An 18,199-nucleotide genomic window follows, 5' to 3' on the forward strand; every position below is an offset into this window, starting at 1 on the left:
CATCCTGTTATGCGTTGCCACGCATGTTTCCTCCTCCTGCAGCTGCCACGGTGTTGGCCTTTTCTGTAATGTTGCTTTTCTCCTCCTCATATTTTAGTAGAATTAATCTCTGATCCTCACGAGAAATACTTTTTTCCCCTCACACACGGCGCTCTGTGAGGACGCTCAGTGACTGATTGGTCCGCTGCGTGCGCGTTCACGGCTCTTGATAAAGCAACCCTGGGTTGAGTTACCGAGTTGATATCCAGCGTAGTGATACCGATTATCCCGATTGCCATTGTTAAGGTTAGTCAACCCAGGATAGGTCTGGGTAACCCAGGAAAGGTTGATCTCGCTTCGTGATACAGGCCCCAGGATAATACAATGAACTCAGGTAAGGGGAACACACAGGTATATATACACACAGATAACTAATCACAGGAACGAGACACAGCTGGAGGAGGAGGACACAGGCAAAAGGAGGGAAATGGGGATTGACTTACAACAAGGGTATAGAGGGGAACACTAGGGTGGAGCAAACAAGACTAACGCCGGATTTCCACTGGATGCATGTCCGTTGCGGAACGGCAGCGCTGGTTATCCGCTGCGTGCTCCGCCGTCCGTCAATACCATACCCACCTCTGACCTGTTGACTTCAGGCCTGCCTCTGCCCATTATGTAGTTTTTAAGGTGTAGTGCAGGGAAATATGATCTGCAGTGAACACTGTATTTTATTTTGAAATTAACCGGATGTTTTATTGTGTTTCTGTGCACGACTTCCTGCCCCGCACGATCTGCTCTGTGCTGAATTGCTGCGTTGTGCATATATATATATATATATATATATATATATATATATATATATATATAAATATATAGATATATTTATATAGATATAAATCACTCTGGGGTTGAGGTGAATAAAATAACTGTGTTGTGACCTAAATAACATGCTATTGCTATCTGCAGAAAGTATTAAAGCATGAAATCCCGCATTTTTAATGTACGAAAGCATCCTGTATCATAACTACATGTGTGCCATTTGTAACAAACCAAACCGCGTGAAAATCAGTTGAAAATTCAGTGAGTTATTCTATTTTACTTGTGCATACAGCTCCTTCCTCAATAGAAGTGAATGCACTGTGGAGGCGAAGCGAGACCCATCCAAGATGGCGGCCGGCAAGGACGCACTCAGGCAGTCGATGCGGCGTCTATGTATATACAGTACAGGCCAAAAGTTTGGACACACCTTCTCATTCAATGCGTTTTCTTTATTTTCATGACTATTTACATTGTAGATTCTCACTGAAGGCATCAAAACTATGAATGAACACATGTGGAGTTATGTACTTAACAAAAAAAGGTGAAATAACTGAAAACATGTTTTATATTCTAGTTTCTTCAAAATAGCCACCCTTTGCTCTGATTACTGCTTTGCACATTCTTGGCATTCTCTCCATGAGCTTCAAGAGGTAGTCACCTGAAATGGTTTTCCAACAGTCTTGAAGGAGTTCCCAGAGGTGTTTAGCACTTGTTGGCCCCTTTGCCTTCACTCTGCGGTCCAGCTCACCCCAAACCATCTCCATTGGGTTCAGGTCCGGTGACTGTGGAGGCCAGGTCATCTGCTGCAGCACTCCATCACTCTCCTTCTTGGTCAAATAGCCCTTACACAGCCTGGAGGTGTGTTTGGGGTCATTGTCCTGTTGAAAAATAAATGATCGTCCAACTAAACGCAAACCGGATGGGATGGCATGTCGCTGCAGGATGCTGTGGTAGCCATGCTGGTTCAGTGTGCCTTCAATTTTGAATAAATCCCCAACAGTGTCACCAGCAAAACACCCCCACACATCACACCTCCTCCTCCATGCTTCACAGTGGGAACCAGGCATGTGGAATCCATCCATTCACCTTTTCTCGTCTCACAAAGACACGGTTGGAACCAAAGATCTCAAATTTGGACTCATCAGACCAAAGCACAGATTTCCACTGGTCTAATGTCCATTCCTTGTGTTTCTTGGCCCAAACAAATCTCTTCTGCTTGTTGCCTCTCCTTAGCAGTGGTTTCCTAGCAGCTATTTGACCATGAAGGCCTGATTCGCGCAGTCTCCTCTTAACAGTTGTTCTAGAGATGGGTCTGCTGCTAGAACTCTGTGTGGCATTCATCTGGTCTCTGATCTGAGCTGCTGTTAACTTGCGATTTCTGAGGCTGGTGACTCGGATGAACTTATCCTCAGAAGCAGAGGTGACTCTTGGTCTTCCTTTCCTGGGTCGGTCCTCATGTGTGCCAGTTTCGTTGTAGCGCTTGATGGTTTTTGCGACTCCACTTGGGGACACATTTAAAGTTTTTGCAATTTTCCGGACTGACTGACCTTCATTTCTTAAAGTAATGATGGCCACTCGTTTTTCTTTAGTTGGCTGATTGGTTCTTGCCATAATATGAATTTTAACAGTTGTCCAATAGGGCTGTCGGCTGTGTATTAACCTGACTTCTGCACAACACAACTGATGGTCCCAACCCCATTGATAAAGCAAGAAATTCCACTAATTAACCCTGATAAGGCACACCTGTGAAGTGGAAACCATTTCAGGTGACTACCTCTTGAAGCTCATGGAGAGAATGCCAAGAGTGTGCAAAGCAGTAATCAGAGCAAAGGGTGGCTATTTTGAAGAAACTAGAATATAAAACAAGTTTTCAGTTATTTCACCTTTTTTTGTTAAGTACATAACTCCACATGTGTTCATTCATAGTTTTGATGCCTTCAGTGAGAATCTACAATGTAAATAGTCATGAAAATAAAGAAAACGCATTGAATGAGAAGGTGTGTCCAAACTTTTGGCCTGTACTGTATGTCTATGCTCCAGAGTGCCGGAGCTGAGACGGAACCGGAACGCAGCCCAGCTGCAGCTGGTGGAAACACACACATTGACTAGAATTGAATCCTATCGGCTCCACTGCCGTGCCAGAGCGGAGACGCAACCAACACGCATCTGGTGGAAATTGGCCGTAATACAGAACAGGTGTGAAGGGAAGACTCTGGGAACAGGAAGGACTAACGAGACAGGTGTGACAGAAATCAGGCGGGAAAACACACAAAGACAGGAAGTAAAACCACACATGACACGTGAGGAGAGAATCTACAAAATAAAACAGGAAATTAAACATGAATGAACAACAAAACAAGAACACAAACAGAAAACCCCAAAACGAAGTCCGCAAGATAACAGAATATAAACATACACCCAGGATCACGACAGTCTGCTTCAGCTGTTGTCAAAGTGATGATGATGCTGGATGTGCAAAAGTCACTGCATCAGCATGCAACAATGACTGAACTGACAACTTAAACTGAGATTTGCTAACATGGATCACCTGTATCAAGTGTTGCATCAATTTATGAAGAAAATATCATGGCACTTTCTGTGTACATAGTTGCTGCTTCTTTCTGTTCTATGGCAGATTGTAAGCAAAAGAGGTTGCAGACTGTCAGTGCCTATTTTACTGGAGGCATTGTTACGTCTGTGAGTCATGTTCTAGCAGTACAACAAAACACAAACACACAACAAAAGGCCTCTGCTGCTTTCATGTTTTTTAATAATGCACAAGTTCTAAATATTGAGGGGGACGTGTCAAGCGGTGTAGTGGTAGTGGATCACAGACACATAAACAATCTAAACTGACGTTATCTAACATTAACAGAGAACAGGTTTTCTTACAGTGGCCGTTATGAAATGAGCAGTGGTGAAAGGATATTATATTTTGTTATGATATGTAGTTTTATAACTAGGTTCGGGAACAAAGACCACACCTTGAACACATCCTATTTCCACCCAAAAGTATTGAAGAAGTTCTCTTTCTCTTCGACACATTTCTCACATCCCACCCATCCAATCCCTTCTTGACTCTTGTGTCTTTTTCTCTGCTCCTTTCTGCATACAGGAACCAGTGGGGGCTCCATCTGAAGCCAAGCTCATGATGAGACAGCTCGCCCCCTCAGTCTCACACCCAGGATCCCTCCTGCGTTCCCGCCTTCAACCCAACACATCCGTCATCGTGCTCACCTGCTACCCAGAATCCCAGCCTTCATCCCTCAACCCTCAGTCTTCCATCCCTTCATGCAATACACCATTCTTAATATTTATCTTATTGGTGTGGTCTTTGTTAGTGAACAAGTAGTTAATAGACAGACAGTGTTAGCTAGGTAGCATGCTAGCAAGTCATCTTCTTCCACATTAAAGGGTGTTAGATAGCAGTGGTTCCCAACTGGTCCAGCCATGGTCCAGAGTTCTCCTTAGTCATTAGTTCAAGGTCCACACAGTTAGATATATGCAGTGTCATACTTGCATTTGAGCATTGCGTCAAACTGATTTGCTGTCTCTGTCAAGTATCTGTCCATTAGTTACTCACTCTACAGCAGGAAATGGCACTTGAAAATAAAAGCTCTGTGCTGGAAACTCACTGTGCTTTAAAACTTGACACATTTGCAAATCACTTGCGGTCCATTTACAGAGGACCTGCAACCCAGGAACTGGGAACCACTGTTAAATAGGGACATCTGCAACCAAGGAAAATAAGCCAAATACATGCTTGACAAACGTGAGTTTTTTGTAGTTCCTCATGATTTTGAATTATTTTACATCACTTGAGTTATTCAGTTCATGTAAACCTGACACACACTCCTGTCTTAAGTGTCCAGCAGTGATTATAGCCTAACAATTGAGATTTTCTGACCAGGTTTCTGATCAGGGCACATCCGAGGCAGACCCAGAACACGTTGGAGGGATTACATATCTCATCTGGCCTGGGAACGCCTCAGGGTCCCCCAGGAGGAGCTGGAAAGTGTTGCTGGGGAGAGGGGCATCTGGATGGATGGATGGATGGATGGATGGATAGCTGACAGTTAGGTTACCAAAACCATGTTGTGACCTGAAGATCAAATTCAGACCACAACTCCAAAACCTGATCATAAAGGCAGAAAAAATAATTGTCATACTGCCCCCATCTTCTCCTCCCATATTTGAGGAGACAGTTAGGAAGCAGGGCCTAAAAACCACCACTGACCCAAACCACATCCTTCATAAGGAGTATGAGTTGCTGCCTACAGGCAGAGAGTACAGGTTACCAAACTGTAAGCTGAACACATTTACATTTTCGTTAGTTCCATTATCTATCAAACTACTTAACAAGAGGAAGGGTGTGTGCGTGTGTGTGTGTGTGTGTGTGTGTGTGTGTGTGCGCAATATTCTTTTGTAGGGCATCTGTGTAACAGGGCATCTGTGTAACTCCTGGCTCTTGGGTATCGTTCAGTACTCTTGGGGTGTGTGGATCTGGGGGTGATGCTGTATTTTAATTGTAGTTTGATTGTACATGTGTGTGTCTGTGTTCTCTCAAATGTCCAAGACAAATTTCTCCTATTATCTTATCTTATCTTATCTATCTTATTTTATTCTATTTCTCTCTCTCTTTCTTTTTCCACTACACGTAAACCCATGAGTATGAAAAATGACTCATTGCAGTTAGCTGAGAAATATAAACTTTATCGTGCCTTTTATCCAGAAAAAAACTGAGCTCCCATCCCACATCTATGTTTCTCTACATATTGTAGTTAATGAGGTGGGAGTGCTACTAAGGAGATGGGTAGGTTACCAAGTGTACTGTGGAAATAGAATCTAATTTTACTTCTATAGGGCATACCCTCCTATATTTTATTCAGTTTGATTCAGTTGTATTCATCCCGAGGGAAAGCATGAAAGTGCAGTAAATACAATTTTAATGATTCACAACCAGTAGCAGCCAGAAAACCAGTGGGTTCCCCGGGTCAGGAAACCAATAGAGTATTAAATATATGGAAAAATATACAAATATACGAGACAGAAGTGTTTTCAAGGAGCAAAAGCAAAAAGTGACATGACTGAGAAAGTGAAATTGCACTACATTGATAAGTGATCATGATATTGAAGAATAACACATGATGTCGTGAAAGATTTGCATAAGATATTGAAAAGTAGTAATGCACATCGTGTGAAATGTGTAGTGCACCTAATGTAGGTGAATGTTGCTGTCAGTGTCCTGTGTTTCAGCTCCCCTCCCTACAAAACGGGGAGGAGTTATACAGTTTGATGGCCACAGGTAGAAAAGATCTCCTAGAGTTCTGTGGTGGCTGAATGTGCTCTGACTCCAGAGTGGCCTGCAGGGGGGTGAGAGGCGTTGTCCAGAATACTGAGTAGTCTTCTCAATGGCTTTTTGTATGATAAGTGGGTATATTGTGAACGACCAGAAAAAGAGGTGGGTATATCCTGTATACCTGTACAGTCAGTTTGGGAAATGGTTAACCCAAATAGGAAAAAAAAAACATATTTGAAGTTATTGTGGAAGTAATTTTGGATGTGGAAGTAAAAAAGAAAATGCTGAACAGTTGTGAAACTTTCTTTGTTGGTGACTTTCTTTGTGCTCAGATGAATTAGCTGCAGTCTGGCACAGACAGCAGCAGAGAATATGAAACACACAGCTCAGCAAAATCATGCAACCAAAGTTTGTGTTTCTGGAGCAGAACGCCCTGACTGATTCTTCCAAATGTGACTGGAAAATTATAACTTCATTTTTGGACAATCACATAATCTGGCCTACATCTGCGGTGAGAAATTGCCGGTGTAACTGCGAATTTGATTCACGCCTTGCTGCTGGAAAGCAACACATTTGGGGGATTTACTGTATTTGCAGGCCATTGTGATCAAAAGGACTCATTATAATAACTGGAGAGACTCTGAGGAAGGAAAAAGAAAGACAAACAGTGAGTGTGTGCGTGGCAGACAGAAGAGGGGAGGGGGTATTTACATACATTATAGGGGTGCAGGTATAAGAAGTGCACAGGGCACACTCAACTCTCCTCACACTCTAATATACCTGTCATATACCGGCCCTCAGTCAGCTGCTGCAGCTGGAGCTGTGCAGGACTCTGTGCTTCTCTCCAGCCCTCAGCTCTCTCCTCTCTCTGCTATGGTCGTCCACATACGCGGTTGCAATTTCAGCACCACAGACAGCTCTCTCTCCGGCTCCGGTTCCAGCCTCAGCAGCACCGTCGCCTCCACCCTGCGAGACTCCCCGGCGTCCCACAGCCCCGGCGGGCTGAGCCGGACCGGACACACGGTGGTGGCGGTATGCCTCGGCTTCATCTTAGTGGCGGGGATTCTCAACAACTTTTTCGCTCTGCTCATCTTCGCAAAGTTTCGCTCCCTGTGGACGCCCATCAATGTCATCCTGCTGAACATCAGTGTGAGCGACATCCTCGTGTGCGTCTTCGGCACACCCTTCAGTTTCGCTGCGAGTCTGCACGGCAGGTGGCTCATTGGAGAGTACGGCTGCAAGTGGTACGGGTTCGCCAATTCCCTCTTTGGTGAGTGAAGAACTTTGTGTGTGTTTACTCCTGTTTTCCACGCACTTGTGTTCAATATAGAAAGTTATATGATGGACTGGTGGGAATGGCTCCAAAATGAAACTGTAACCTGATGATGGCGCTATATGAAAAGTCAGAGAATCATAAAAGTTATTACAAGTCATCCTGAGGGAAACATGACTATTTGTACTAAATATCATGGCAAACAATCCATTAGTTGTTCAATCATTTCTCTCAAACCACATATTTACACCTTGTGGTGGCGCAACAGGAAGTCAGGGGTCACCAAAGTCATCAGGATTCTGTGTGCAGGAACCAATAATGTCTCTCAAATAATTCATGGCAATCCATCAAATGCTTGCTGAGATATTTCAGTCTGGACCAAAGGGGTGGACTGAGTCACTGTGGGTTTTGTTTGAGACCCAAATACTCATGCAAACAGGGTCATCTGGAACATATTAAAAGAAAACACATTTAATGTAAGTTTTAGGCAAAGACCTGCTGCTTCTGTGGGTTTTTGTGTTAGCGTATTTATTATATATTATGTCTCATTGATGTGTAAATAGGAACACACAATGATGTTTCTATAAAGTAGCACACAGGGAAAAGTCTCTGGGTGGCTGATGTATTAAAGTCTGGACCAAAGATGTGGACTGACAGACACAAGCTTTAAACTAAATTAACTTAACAACTTGCCATTATAATTACTGTAGGGACAAAATCTATAATTTCCATATATATAGACGTGTAATATCCTGCTTCTTCTCCTTTATGTAAGGCTTAATTGTACAGTGAACTGTGTCCTTGGAGTTTGATTTGTGTGTGACAAACTTGCTTTGTAGCTGTTCCCAAGACAGTTATCTGTAAACTGGGGGCCTCCTGCTCTTTATAAGTTTTATTATATGATGTGACTGAATCTATTCTTCTCTGTCAGACCTTCAGAGGACTCCAGGTGTCAGAGCTCTGACCTTCCAGCTGAAATGGATTGACTCGTATTATTCTGTTATGTCACTTAATTAAATAACACAAAAGACAGCTTGATTGATTCACTCCTCATGTGTTCACTTCTGCCACCACAGTTACAAGTGGTTCGGGTATTACAGTGTACAGCAGCTCTGCGCGTGCTTTGTCCAAGTGGCAGAACACAGCTCATGGCGTATAAAACCAACATTAAGGTTTTAATTGCATTACATCATTCAGATAGCCAGTGAGTTAAGTGCCAATCTATGTTGCACTGCATTTCTAATTTATGTAGTAGAAGCTTTGTCTTGCTCATGATTAAGAATATATTATAATATACAATATATTGATTTTTTTTTTCTGAGAGTGAGGGACCCCCACTCCCCCTGGCAGATTCATGTCCATGGCTATGGCCTTGTGACGGCTGTTGAACCGCGCTGGCTGTAAAGCAAAATAAATGAAAACTCTGGAACATCATGGGATTGTGTGGGATGTTTCCTTGAATGTCTCCTGGCCTTCAGGTTTCCTGTTGGTAAATAATAGAAGACATAAACCATTCCCACATTCAGGTGAACTGCATTCAGCCACAGAGTTGGTCTTCAGTAAGGTCCTGTCAGTTGGTACACCAATAACTACAGAGAACAGAACAGAATAGAAATCTGTATTGTCCACTTACATGGAAATGTGTCTTTGGCTTTACAGATAAACATACTCTTAAACAGTGGTTTCCAACTGGTCCAGCCACAGGGTCTAAATTTATTTAGTTATTAGTTTAAGATCCACAAGGTTTAATATCAACGTCATACTTGTATTTGGTCATGTTGTCCAGCTACTTTGCTGTCTCTGTTAAATAACTATCCATTACTCACTCACTCTATAGCATCAAACGGGACATCAAAATAAAAGCTTGTGCCAGAAATTCACTGTACTTCAAAATAAACATTCGTGAGTCACTTGCGGCCCATTTAGTATGGACCCGTGACCCATCAGTTGGGAAACACTGCTCTTAAAAACTTCCTCTGCCAGGGGTTAGGATGCATGAGATAAAGACAATTAATAGGTAATAGGTGGACCAAACATTGGGGAACAAAATGCTAAATTATTAACAAATAATACATGATTTAAATATACACTGGATGCTAAGACATGCTTACATTATATGATATAATATATATATGGTACCACGCTCACTGCACAGTAAAGATTGGATCTAGATCGTACCGTGATCCTGATACAGAATTGAGTAAGGAATTTTCCCCTGTTGTGAAGATATAACAAAAAGCACATTAGCACCTTTACATCAGAAATTACATGACAAAGTCTGTTGAACATTTCACATAAAGATTTTGACAAAATATGCATTTACTTTTGCATGTTTTATTAACAACTGTAGTGATTTCTAAGCTAATTAGTTTCCATTTTATTCCAGTAAATATGAATCAAATCAAATCAAGCATATTCGTATATAATACATTTAAAAACAACTGCAGCTGACCAAAGTGCTGCACAAAATAAAAGAATGACACATAAATATATAGCAGTGCTAAAATAAAAATGCTAAAATATTAAAACCAAACAACCAAACAAAGGCCAATGACAACATGTACATTTTAAGATTTGTCTTATAGTGTCAGTGGAGGGGGAGCATTTGACTCCAGAGCTTTGGAGCAGCTACTGCAAAGGCATGATCTCCTTCACCCACCAGACACCAGACATTGCTCTGAGGATCTAAGAGGTCAGGAGTTGGAGTAGGGGCAGAGAAGTTCAACAATGTACTATTGAGCCTATGTATGGTTTTAAAAACAAATAAAAGAACCTTAAAATCGAGGTTAGACCTTCACAGTTTACAGTTCCTCACTGTAAGTACTGCAATCTGTTGACTTGTGATCTACCTTTATGTCTCCTCTCTCGATCATGAAGGGATTGTGTCCCTGGTGTCCTTGTCTGTCCTCTCCTATGAGCGCTACACCGCTGTGCTGCAATCCTCCCAGGTCGACATCTCAGACTTCAGGAAGGCCTGGCTCTGCGTCGGTGGCTCCTGGCTCTACTCTCTCCTCTGGACCTTGCCGCCCTTCCTGGGATGGAGCAGCTACGGGCCCGAGGGACCCGGTACCACGTGTTCCGTCCAGTGGCACCTCCGTTCACCCACCAGTGTCTCATACGTGTTGTGTCTCTTCATCTTCTGCCTGCTGCTGCCCCTTCTGCTCATGGTCTACTCTTATGGCCGAATCCTGGTGGCAATCAGGAGGGTGAGTTCAGACTCAAACTGTTACAGTCCTAAATAGGAAAATTATTTTGATCTTCCATATCATGGACTTGTTCTTTGCACTGTGGATTTTGTATGGGACACAAAGACTCACGAAAACAGGTTCATTTGGAGCACATGAAACACAAAACATGTATAACAAAATAAAAAACATGTAATGCAAATTTTAGGCAGAGAGCTTCTGCTTCTGTGGGTTTTTGTGTCAGTGTATTCATTTTATAAGTATATTATGTCTCATTCATGTGTACATAGGAACGTACACCTTTCTATAAAGCAGCACACAGGAGAAAGTCTCTGAGCGGCAGATGGCAGCTCAGTGTTAAAGTGACGTCAATCTAAATTTAGATACCTGTGTCATTCGTATGCAAACGGTGTATCTTTACCTACAGTCAGGAAATGTGTTTCCTCTTATGTCTGTCATGAAGTCATAACCTTTCCACAGTAATACCACTCATTAGAATTCATGCTTTCCCCCTTTTTAGTCATCAGTGGTTCATTAATCCATCTTCTTCTGATGAGAAAATACCTTTAAACATTATGTTGGGGGCTCTGGATGAAAACTGTCACCAGATAATCAATACAGTTATTCTGTGAGGTAAAATATTTATATGATAAGCTCAATCAAGAGCAAATCTACATCTAAGTTTCCTGAAAAATACATTCATTCATTCATTTTCTGTAACCACTTATCCTGCTGGGGATCCCAGGCGGGGGCTGGAGCCTATCCCAGCTGACATTGGGTGAGAAGCAGGGCACACCCTGGACAGGTCACCAGACTATCACAGGGCTGACACATTGAGACAGACAACCATTCACACTCACATTCACACCTACGGACAATTTAGAGTCACTAGCTAACCTGCGTGTCTTTGGACTGTGGGAGGAAGCTGGAGACCCTGGAGAAAACCAATGCTGACATGGGGAAAACATGCAAACTCTCCCACCCTGGGGTTTGAACCAGGAACCTTCTAGCCGATGACAAATGCAGCGTTAAGTCAGTTTCTTATGGAAAAAAATATTGCTACCAACCAAGTAGCACAACACAACATGAAATGGGAGAACATTTTTAAAAAAAAACCAGAATATTCACCTCACAGTTTTATGCCTCCATGAACCAGTCAAGTTGCACTCACAGTTTACACTCATGTCTGTAAAAACACCACAGAATATCGATACAATCAGCACAGTTTTAAGGTGGGTTACGACATAATGGCTAGAGAAGTGTTTTTGCAGAAAATTATGATGTCACAGTGAAGATGACCTTTGACCTTTTGGATATAAAATGTTATCATTTCATCATTTTATCCTATCAGATGTTTGTGTGAAAATTTGTCATAATTAGCACATGAATTATTAAATAATGGCCAAAAACATGTTGTGTGAGGTCACAGTGACCTTTGACCTTTGATTTTCGACCACTAAATTCTTCTCAATTCATTATTGAGTCCAAGTGGATATTTGCGCCAAATTTACGGAAACTCCCTTAAGGCCTTCTTGAGATATTGTGTTCATGAGAATAAGACAGATGCATCGTCACAGTGACCTTGACCTTTGATCAAAAAAATTCTAATCAGTTCATCGTTGTGTCCAAATGGACGTTTGTGCCAAATTTGAAGAAATTCCCTCAAAGTATTACTGAGATAGTGCATTCACAAGAATGAGATGGATGAGGTCACAGTGACCTTTGACTTTCACCACATTATAATCAATTCACTATTGAGTCCAAGTGGATGTTTGCACTAAATTTAAGGAAGCGCCCTTGAATCCCTCTTGAGATATTGCTTTTACAAGAATGAGACAGATGAGGTCACAGTGACCCTTGAAATTTGATCAAAAATTCTGATCAGTTCATCGTTGTGTCCGAGTGGGCGTTTGTGCCAAATTTGAAGAAATTCCCTCAAAGTGTTTTTGAGATATCACATTCACAAGAATGAGACGGATCAGGTCACAGTGACCTTTGACCACCAAAACCCAATCAGGTCATCCTTGAGTCCAAGAGGACATTGGTGCCAAATCTGAAGAGAATTCCTTCAAGGCATTCTTGAGGTATCGCGTTCACGAGAACGGGATGGGCAGACAGATATATGGACATACAGACGAACAAACCAAAAACATAATGCCACAGCTGTCAACGGATTGAAGGCATAAAACAGCACACAGGAGAAAGTCTCAGAGTGGCAGATGGAAGCTCAAAGTTAAATTGACTTGGATCTAAATTTAGATACTTGTGTCATTCGTATGCAAGCGGTGTATTTACTTACAGTCAGGAAATGTGTTCCCAGTTAGTCTGTCATGAAGTGACTACCTTTCCACAGTAAATCCACTGATTAGAATTCATGCTTTCCCCTTTTTCAGTCATCAGTGGCTTCTTCTTATGAAGGATAAGTATCCCACCGGCATAATGTCATCATGTCTGGTATGGTTGGATACAACTGGGAACAATTCCCAAACAGTAAAGAATACAAACATTTACAGAGGTTCAGGATATAACACAGATTACATGCATAGACCTGTAATTTTCTCCACATAATGTGTGGCCTTTCACCGTGTCCATCTGCTATGAAGCTTTAATAGCTCTGCTAAAGTGGGCTCTGTTGTGGCTCTTGAGCTGTCAAGATGTTCTTAGGACATTAGATTATAGCTCAGAGGTTGAGTGATTGGTGTCAGGCTCCCATTAATGCTTAGTCACATGTTTTCAAGGTATTTTCAAAGAGCATCGGGCCAGATAGTCCTAGAAGCCACAGCTCTGTGTTTACGATCTTGCAATCAGTTTATCGAGCAGGAGAAGGAATGAGGGCAGTGTCTTCGGCAGAGAGTGCATTGGGTGGGTTCTTAAGGGCAGTGACCACCTCTTGCCTTCCAGTGATTCATCCCCACCTTGATTGGGCTTACATAAACCTGCCACTCACACAAATAATTGACAATTAAGGGTTCCCAATTGGTGTTGGGCCCTTCCGTGCACTTTCAGCCACAACTCCTATCAGTGAATCACCTAGATGATATTTTTAGATTGTGGGAGCAACCTGTTACTATTGGATACTGCTGTTATATAACCACCTCAGGGTTTTTTTTTTTTTATAAAAACACATACACCGGAGGGAGTCAGAGCAGAGAGGGGCTATGCAGACTTGATTACTGTGTCGGTGAATGGGGGCTCAGCTGCGCATCAGTTTTCCTTGAGCCCCGCCTCAGGCTTTTATTAGAAACTGAGCAATCAGTCTGTGGAGCCTCTGCTGGCTTCTCGAAGGTGGCTTAAAGTGACGCATCATAAGGAGAGGTGACATTTATATCGACAGTATCAGTGTGGCTCAAGCATGGATTTTTTTTTTTACTCTGCATGACAGCACCGCATTTAGATTCATGATGCTGTCTGTAAAGCACACACACTGACTGTTCCATAATTGTGTCTCGCTGAGTTGACAGTGAACACATTTCCTCACAGAAATATACAGTTTTATTCCAAATAAAAGACTCAATTTAATATGCACATAATTCCTTTTGTTTCTCTGTTATATTTTAGTCTCTATGTGGCTGTGCTGCTTCTCTGATTTCTTCCTGTGGGTAATTGTCCAAGCACAGCAAAAGTTCAGGGATGCAGAAATCACCCACTAATTGAACGTTGTCAGAATATGTATGACATGATAGGGGGTCGAGGAGACAGAGCAACAAAGGTTGTGACCTAATAGCACACAAGGTGAAGTGTAATTGAGTGTGTGAATGTGCAGTAATTTGACAGAAAGGACAGAGCTTCCTTCACTGCGTCGACACTCATTTATGCACGAAGCGCCATGATGAGCATCACAGTGATTACACAAGACTGCGACCACCACAGGGGAATAAAATCAATACTGAGGAGGTGACAATTACCAGAGATGAGACGCTGCTCTAACCACTTGGCTTATGATGTATGAGCCAATTTTAACCTGCAGCTACAGCACCACAGTGCATCAGGGGAAACCAGCAGGACAGATGTAAAAGAAAAAAAATGCAGTACAGTGACCACGGTGTTTTTTTTTTTCTTGAATGTTTCTATGGTTACTGCAACATGACCATTATTGGGTCATACATGTTGGATGGAAGTCCAGATGCCTGTCTACTGACTCAGAGCGGCTCACACTCTGATGGAGGAGTTGTACAGGTTTAGGCCACAGGCAGGAATGATTTCCTGTGGCGCTGTGGTGCACCTTGCGGGAATGAGTCTGTCACTGAATGAATGTGTGACGAATGACATGTACGGGGTCAGCCTGTTGAACTTCCCACTCACCGTTATCGTAGGGTACTCCTCACGCTGCCAAAAAAAATATTGCCAAGGTGGTTTTAACCTCTGCTCCTCTTTCATGCCTCCAGGTGGGTAAGATCAATCTGCTGGCAGCTCAGCGCAGAGAGCAGCACATTTTGACGATGGTGTTGTCCATGGTGTCCTGCTACATGGTGTGTTGGATGCCCTACGGCATCATGGCGCTGATGGCCACCTTCGGAAACACGGGACTGGTCACTCCCATGGCTAGCGTGGTGCCCTCCATCTTGGCCAAGTTCAGCACTGTCGTCAACCCCGTCATCTACATGTTCTTCAACAACCAGGTGAGAGGCGAGGGCAGGGTGGTGATGAACAATGACCCAGAATCACTTTCTCCACTGCATTTGTTAGTAGATTGGAGTGTGTTATGTAAGATCTGTTAGTTGAAGTGCACAGGACTGCTCAGTCTTATCTGAATATAAAGCAGGTGAAGAGGAGAACTCAATGACACCCAGGCCTCTGTGACATTGAGAAGGCAGTCGGGCCTCAGTTAATCTGCTGTCACTCTCAGTGTCTCTTCAGTAGCACCTCTCATGCGCTACATGTAGCACACTACAGTAGATGGCATACTTCTATCATTGTAGCCACAAGAGCTCTATTTCCCCTACAAATGTATATGTGCCGGATGTTGTGTGTTCTTGCTGATTGCTCATACCCAGTGAGCTTTGATTAGGTGCTTTGCAGTTCAGATGAAATTGGAAATTCTTGGAAATGTCTATTTGTTTTTCAGTGCTGTTGAAACATTTACCACAGTGTCCCCTCAAAACCAACCTGTTTGCAGTTTTATCTTGACGTCTTTTGTCCTGAAAATCACCAAATTCTGACCTCAGTCTTTTGTCCCTCCGCACAGTTTTATGGATGCTTTGTGGCCTTCATAAAGTGCAGCGGGGAACCCTCTACTGTTCAAGGAGAGGAGCCAACAACTCAGAGGATGCAGTTCTCTGGTTTCCACAGGCAAAGCAGCCTCAACTCTTCACCCCATCAGACCCCCAGCGGCTACAGAAGCGCCGCCCTCTGCAGCCGGCACAATAACCACCACGCTCTGGTCGTCCACTACACCCCGTGAACACTTCATCTTTTTTTCATCTGACAGACTGTGAAAGCAAGTGTTTGTTCGTTTTTCTGAATTACTGTCCAGAATCCAAAGTGCAACTAAGAGACACAAATTGCTCCACAGTGTACTATTGATTTTACATATGAAGATGAATGTCACTGTCAGCTCTCCAACATATGAATGTAAACTCAGTGCCATGTAGTTCAGCCTCAGCTTTATTGCATATTTAATTTAGTTATGTTCTGACCCACCATATGTGAACGAGTCAGTGTACGTGATTTGGATGAATGCGTTTGTTGCAGGTCTAGTGTGTAGGATTTAGTGGCATCACGTAGTGAAGCTGTAGACTTTAAACTTCTCTCATGTGTCAAGCGTGTAGGAGAACTAAGGTGGCCGGCAGGAAAAGGTGAATGGTCCTATATAGACTCTCTAGAGTCAGAGTTTGGATTGTCCGTTCTGGGCTACTGTAGAACAACATGGCGGACACTGTGGAAGAGGACCCGCTCTTTATATACATACAGTATAAACAGCTCATTCTAAGGTAACAAAAACACAATGATTCTTATTTTGAGGTGAATAGATGCCCTTAAATCCTGCACACTGCACCTTTAAAGCAGTCCTCAGCTCTCTGAGAGACATCCATATGAAAGAATGCCAAATAAATGAATGTCTGTCATGGTTTGTATAGATCAGAACAAAACCATCTGTAGGTGAATTTGATTTTCATGTGTCATCCTGGTTTTTGTTTCTTTTATTTTTTCCATAATAAAAAGCAACCATAGCAAATAGGAGTATTAAATTCAGTCATAACATACTGTAACATTAGAACATCACAATTATGTGATGTTACTTAAAAAAAAGAGGGAAAACGGGTAATTTAACATACAGAATAAAAAAGAAAAAGATCACACAGTATCTTACACCACAGGCAACAGCTAAGACAATAAACTAGAAAACTGATAAAGCAGATTTTAGGATTTGTTATTAACATTTAATATAGTCAGTGTATTTGTACATGTAAATACTGGTATATTTATATTTACAGTTGAGAATATTTGTAACCACCAGAGGGAGCTGTGAGTCGTTAAATGTGTACATGAAACATGCCATTTGCAGTAGATATGCAGGCTACTCATAGTGATTGCATCATCATAACTATACATATGCTGTAAATATAAGTATATAAAAAAAAAACGTTTACATTGCTTTGCTGAATATGTGTCAGCCACTTGGCAGCATCGATTACCTATAATATTTGAAGGAAAAGTGTACCTCAATCTTTTGTGTATCAGAGACACAGCTTTTATACAAATCCATGAATGTAGTGTATTCTTTTGTTTACTCTATCCATTAGCACTCACTTTGTAGTGTAAACAGTAAACAGACACAGTGTACAGTTTAATACACACTAATATGTTACCTACACTTCTGTCACTAAAGATCTGATTCAATACTGGATTGACTTTAACCACTATCAAAGGGTCAGTGTTATCTTTTGAAAATACTGTTGGTTTATTTATCCAGATTAAAATATGTAATGTATATATTTTGACTCTTTAAGAAAGTGGTTCCCAACTGGTCCAGCCACGGGGTCCAGATTTCTCCTTACTCATTAGTTAGAGGTCCCACAGTTTAATGCGTTCAGCACCATACTTGTGTTTGGCCATGTTGTTGAGCTAGTTTGCTGTCTCTGTCGAGTAGTTGTCCGTTAGTCACTCTCTCTACAGCAGAAAACGGCACTTTGAAATCAAAGCTCTGTGCTGGAACTGTACCCTAAAATAAAGTGTTTTTAACAAACTTGACACATTTATGAGTCACTTGTGGTCCATTCAGAATGAGCCTGCGACCCACTTTTGGACTGTGACCCAGTAGCTGGGAACCACTGCTTTAAGACACAACAAGCTCAAGTTGTACACTAAAACTGTCACAAATGTATGGTGCACAAAATGATGTGCATATCGCTCAAGATTCAAACCTGCAAAGCATAAACATGTTGTTAGCTATCATTAGCAAGTAGTGGCATACAAGTAAAACTGTTTGTAATCGTGCTTTAATGTGGATGAATATATATATGTGTGTAAGGAAAACCACTTACACTATGTTAGATAACCTACTCTCTTGGGTTTTTACCTAAGCTCAAAAGCTGTACTGACCTGCTGATTGAAAGTTTATTCTGTGACCTCATGCAGGCAAAACCTGTTGCAAAGCATTAGTTGCATTACACTCTCATGCAGCATCCTTTAACCTACAGT

General features: G+C 42.1%; 1 protein-coding gene across 1 annotated transcript; it reads left to right on the top strand.

Annotated features, from left to right (window-relative positions):
- Positions 1-6,922: 6,922 nt before the first annotated feature.
- On the top strand, positions 6,923-16,379 carry tmtops3a (teleost multiple tissue opsin 3a). The gene is made up of 4 exons (XM_049585792.1): positions 6,923-7,370; positions 10,251-10,579; positions 14,944-15,177; positions 15,744-16,379. Exons 1-4 carry the CDS (start codon positions 6,974-6,976, stop codon positions 15,957-15,959), a joined length of 1,176 nt encoding a protein of 391 aa, XP_049441749.1. The 5' UTR covers positions 6,923-6,973; the 3' UTR covers positions 15,960-16,379.
- Positions 16,380-18,199: the final 1,820 nt, after the last annotated feature.

The sequence above is a fragment of the Epinephelus fuscoguttatus genome, linkage group LG9 (assembly GCF_011397635.1).
Source record: "Epinephelus fuscoguttatus linkage group LG9, E.fuscoguttatus.final_Chr_v1".
NCBI lineage: Eukaryota > Metazoa > Chordata > Actinopteri > Perciformes > Serranidae > Epinephelus > Epinephelus fuscoguttatus.

What these genes read in the sequence shown, in the direction of transcription:
- tmtops3a (XM_049585792.1), top strand. Translation starts at nt 6,974, where the DNA reads ATGGTCGTCCACATACGCGGTTGCAATTTCAGCACCACAGACAGCTCT. An exon ending in GTTCGCCAATTCCCTCTTTG is followed by an intron (nt 7,371 to 10,250) that starts GTGAGTGAAGAA and finishes TCGATCATGAAG; the next exon opens with GGATTGTGTCCCTGGTGTCC. An exon ending in TCCTGGTGGCAATCAGGAGG is followed by an intron (nt 10,580 to 14,943) that starts GTGAGTTCAGAC and finishes TCATGCCTCCAG; the next exon opens with GTGGGTAAGATCAATCTGCT.